This window comes from Triticum urartu, unplaced genomic scaffold (genome assembly GCF_003073215.2).
Source record: "Triticum urartu cultivar G1812 unplaced genomic scaffold, Tu2.1 TuUngrouped_contig_4386, whole genome shotgun sequence".
NCBI classification, from domain to species: Eukaryota; Viridiplantae; Streptophyta; class Magnoliopsida; order Poales; family Poaceae; genus Triticum; species Triticum urartu.
This window is the reverse complement of record NW_024114970.1, coordinates 6,481-10,364: the sequence shown is the minus strand read 5'-3', so window position 1 is coordinate 10,364 and position 3,884 is coordinate 6,481. Positions and strand designations below refer to the sequence as shown.

The 3,884-nt window shown below is 41.9% G+C and overlaps 1 protein-coding gene across 11 annotated transcripts; it reads left to right on the top strand.

Annotated features, from left to right (window-relative positions):
• The first annotated feature begins 6 nt into the window (after window positions 1–6).
• Window positions 7–2,392, top strand: LOC125527743. 11 transcript variants are annotated; one of them, XM_048692257.1, is made up of 6 exons: window positions 7–243; window positions 321–419; window positions 1,159–1,394; window positions 1,531–1,647; window positions 1,792–1,874; window positions 2,093–2,392. In XM_048692257.1, exons 2-6 carry the CDS (start codon window positions 344–346, stop codon window positions 2,193–2,195), a joined length of 615 nt encoding a protein of 204 aa, XP_048548214.1. In that variant the 5' UTR covers window positions 7–243; window positions 321–343; the 3' UTR covers window positions 2,196–2,392. The 11 variants fall into 11 exon arrangements, 5 of the variants coding, with proteins under 5 accessions (XP_048548214.1, XP_048548218.1, XP_048548217.1 ...); XR_007292257.1 differs by having other exon boundaries at window positions 7–419; window positions 1,538–1,647; window positions 1,758–1,874; XR_007292255.1 differs by having other exon boundaries at window positions 7–419; window positions 1,758–2,008.
• The last annotated feature ends 1,492 nt before the right edge of the window (window positions 2,393–3,884 follow it).

The window sequence follows — 3,884 nt, the reverse complement described above, 5'->3', positions numbered from 1 at the left end:
GTGCTACAGCCAGGCCCAATCTTCAACCACGCCGCTGTCGAGGCCCGACTTCCAAACGCGTCAGCGCCGGGCCCCTACCTCCACTCACGCTGCCACCGAGCCCTGACAAGCGGCCCTCCGGCTAACCACCGCTTCCCCTCCCGCCGCACGCGCCCTTCGGCCAACTACAGCCTCCCCACCCCGTCCCGCTCGTCTCCCGACCAACCATCGCCTCCCCATCCCTCTGACCTCGACCTGCAACTGGTGGTGGTCTCGACCTGCAGCAGGGGGGTCTCGACCTGTAGCTGGTCCGTGCTGATAGGGATCATCTTCTCTTGCAGAGATCCATCGACGTTCCTTGCTGATGGCTGCCCGAGCTATGAGAATAATCGGCCTCCAACCGCCTCGGCCTCTCACCAACACGCCCACCTGCAGTTCAGGTATTGCCTAGCCGATGCTAATCGCGACCACTGCCCCTTATAAGCTGTCTCTCATCTAGAGCTTGTCAGTACAACGGTTGTCCCATGCATTACTCGCTTAAAAATTTATTCATGGATGCCACCAAGAACCCACGCCTATGCTCTCTCTCTCAATTTGTTGAAACATATAGCAATCTTCTTGTGTACTAATTGACTTTATGGCCAAGTTTTCTGTGTACGTGATGCTACTAATCTAATATTGGAAAAGATTTCCCATGAGATGAGTGTGTATCAGGGTTGAAAATTTTATTTTAAGATCCTCTTGTGGTCTTTGAGGACTCAAATCATGTATTCTGTACACATGAGTGAATTTCAGTTTGCTGGAGAAGAGACATTGCCATGGCCGATGTTGGCTGTTCGTGCATGGACGTGACTGTATTCCATTTGAAAACCTGGGAGCATGCCCAAAAAGTTCAGAAATATCAATGGTAGAAGTTAGAATATTTGGAGGTTGATGCTTCGTGTGTGTATACATGGGTGCACATTTTCTTTTTCATGATATGTAGTTCAACAATGCCATAAATTCCTCCGGAATTTGTTCCATTTAGCAATTTGTGTTATGATGATTCGGTACTTGTTGTTTACAAAAAATGCCATTTTTGCAGCAAAATGTTTGTGAAAAAATGTAGTGAAAAATTGTGCTCTCAAGAGTGTTTGATATGCTCACAAAAAGTGTTTTGATGAATTGGTTTATTTGAAGTTCAATCTGGTTTGTTGAAGAAGGTCGACTCTATCCTGGACAGCACACAGCCTCCTCCCAGTGGGGCCCATCACGCTCAGGTCGTTCGTCGCTGCCACCTCCGGCCGTTCAACTACGCAGCGCTAAGACGTTCATCGCCATCAGAAACAGCGACGAGCACGAAGACACCCCCTCATGCTCAGTGCTCTGTCCGGCATAACACAAGAAGTTCATGTAAAACAGCTGCGAACATTCAGGTACATCAAAGAATATACTCATGTGCATATAGATGAGTTCTCACCTACCCATTTTGCTCTCGATGGTGCTGCTGTAGTTCAGCTTGAGTGTGTGAGAGAGATTAGCTGATGTTGTTGTCCTTGTTTTTTCTGTGAGAGATTAGCTCGCCCCTCCTCCATCGATGGCCTACACCGGCCGCTAGAACCCGTCCAGGTGCTGGCCGTCATCCTCTATCTTCAATTACGAGTCAGCAACAACACTGCGAATAGAAAGGTCAGCATCTGGCCCTCTAGAAGTGCAGGGCCCTGTGAAGTTCAATTTGTTTTGCTTTTCGAAGTTCAGTTTGTTGATTTTCTGAAGTTTGGATTGTTAATTTTTTGAAGAGAAAGGTTGATTCACTTGCACTCCTCTATCTAGTCCTGTGTGGTGATATCCTCGACTCCTCGGTTCGGAGCTAGCAGCGGTTCTTCAACTTCCCTGCTGCGTTGTCGCGATTGTTGGTAAATAATCCTTGTTCTACTATTGCCTTGTAGTAATGCTGGATGGGTTCCCCCTTGTTTTGGAACCATAATAATACAAGTTTGTCTCTACGCTCCTGTTCCTGTGATTACAATAGCAGAGAAAAGTACCAAGGGTCAGAGCCAAACCAGAGTGAACCATACCAATCAGAACATGGTCATTTGGAACCAACTCTAATCGTTTGTTCATCTAACTGCAGCAGAGAAATTTTTTATACTTTGTTCATCTACGGTGCCAAGTTGAGCGGACACTGTAGCACTCGAGAAGATGGGGAGAGGATGTGTGGTGAAGAGAAAACATAGGGTTTCAAAATCGTCCATTGGTGGTAGCATCTAATCATTTTATCCAAAGTGTAATGGACATGTGTATGTATGTGCAGTAGCATATTTTACTCGAATCGAGTTATTTTTTTAATGCACGAAGTTTGTGCAGCCAAAAAAACATGTATTAAACTGGTTTTTGTGTATTTTTCTAACCTTTTCTACACCTTTCTACGAGATGTGCAAATCCCAGGCCGTTCATCTTTGTCACCATTGGTCGTCCAATGATGCAGGCCCATGTCGTTCACTGCTGTATCGCCAACCTGCTGCTCTTGTGCTGATGGACATCAACTTGTTGTCTTGTAGTAATGAATCAGATAGCTAAACTTCTATAGCTAATGTCTCTTCTTCAATTTCCGTCGTTCGAGAGGATCTGTAGGCAGCGGTGTCCTTATCAGTGACACCACCTGATTGCAAAATGAAAAATCTCATCAGTTTCATTTAAAAAGAGCATCCCTTCCTATTATGTCGAGCAATTCACTTGTTGTCAAAATTTTGTATCCATATTTTGGGGCCTCATGACGCCCAGTAGTTTGCATTATTCACCGATGCACTGCTCTTCTCTGGAGCTCTAGAGCAGAAAGACAGAAGTTCATCCTAACAACCTATATCGTTCAATGTGTATATTAAATGAAGGAAAAAAGCAATAGTAGGTGTCCAGCAACATCAATGTGTGGCTGCCTATAATTCTTCTATGTGCACAAGCATGCTGTGCACATGAGCATCAGTACGAGGAAAATGGAGACCGGTCAGCGCAATAAGTTCAAAAAAAATTGAGCAAGAAGTTCAAATAAAAAAGTACTTCAAAAACCATTACAAAAATGGATTTTTATCATTTAAAAAAACGGAGAAGTCCAAATTAAAAAGAGGAACATTTCAAAAGAATTTATGAAAAAAATCCCCGTTATAAAAAACTAGAAGTTCAAATTAGAATAAAAGGAACAAGTAAAAAAGTTTTAAAAAAATCCCGTTTCTTAAAAAACTAGAAGTTCAAATTTAATTAACGGAGCAGGAAAGTTGCGTGTTTTCAAAAGCTTATTCATGTGCAGCAGAAGTTCAAGTCAAACTAATGGGGCGATTCAGCGCTTATTCTTGAAAAAGTGGAGAAAATTATACATGCTCTCTAGGTCAAAAGTTTGGCTTTAATTTATGTTTTGCGAAGGTCAAAATGTTGTGTTCGAGAAGGTCAAGTGTGTTATCTCAGCAAGTTCAAAATAAATTTAAACATGCAAGAAAACAAAAAGGGGGAAGTTCAATTTCTAAAGATGACGCGGTTCAACGTGTAAACCAATGTTGAAAGAAAAGAAAAAGGAAATGAGAAGTTCAATTTCTAAAGATGAAGCGGTTCAAAGTGCAACCCAATGTTGAAAGAAAACAAAAAGAAAGGAGAAGTTCAATTTCTAAAGATGACGTGGTTCGACGTGCTAAACAATGTTGAAAGAAAATAAAAATAAAAGAAGAAGTTCAATTTCTAAAGATGACGCGGTTTGATGTGCAAACCAATGCAAAAACACACACAGAAATGTTTTTTTGGTTTCTTAAAATATTTTTATTCATAAAAAGATTAAGAAAAAACCAGGAAGTCCATATTAAAAAGAAGGAGAAGTTCGATGATTATAGAAAACTCAAATTTCCCTCGTTATGAAACAAATGGAAGCAAGAAGTTCAAAA

Coding starts and splice junctions, on each gene's coding strand:
- LOC125527743 (XM_048692257.1), top strand. CDS start 344: ATGGCTGCCCGAGCTATGAGAATAATCGGCCTCCAACCGCCTCGGCCT. Junction 420..1,158: donor CACGCCCACCTGCAGTTCAG/GTATTGCCTAGC, acceptor GTTTATTTGAAG/TTCAATCTGGTTTGTTGAAG. Junction 1,875..2,092: donor CTGCGTTGTCGCGATTGTTG/GTAAATAATCCT, acceptor ATCTAACTGCAG/CAGAGAAATTTTTTATACTT.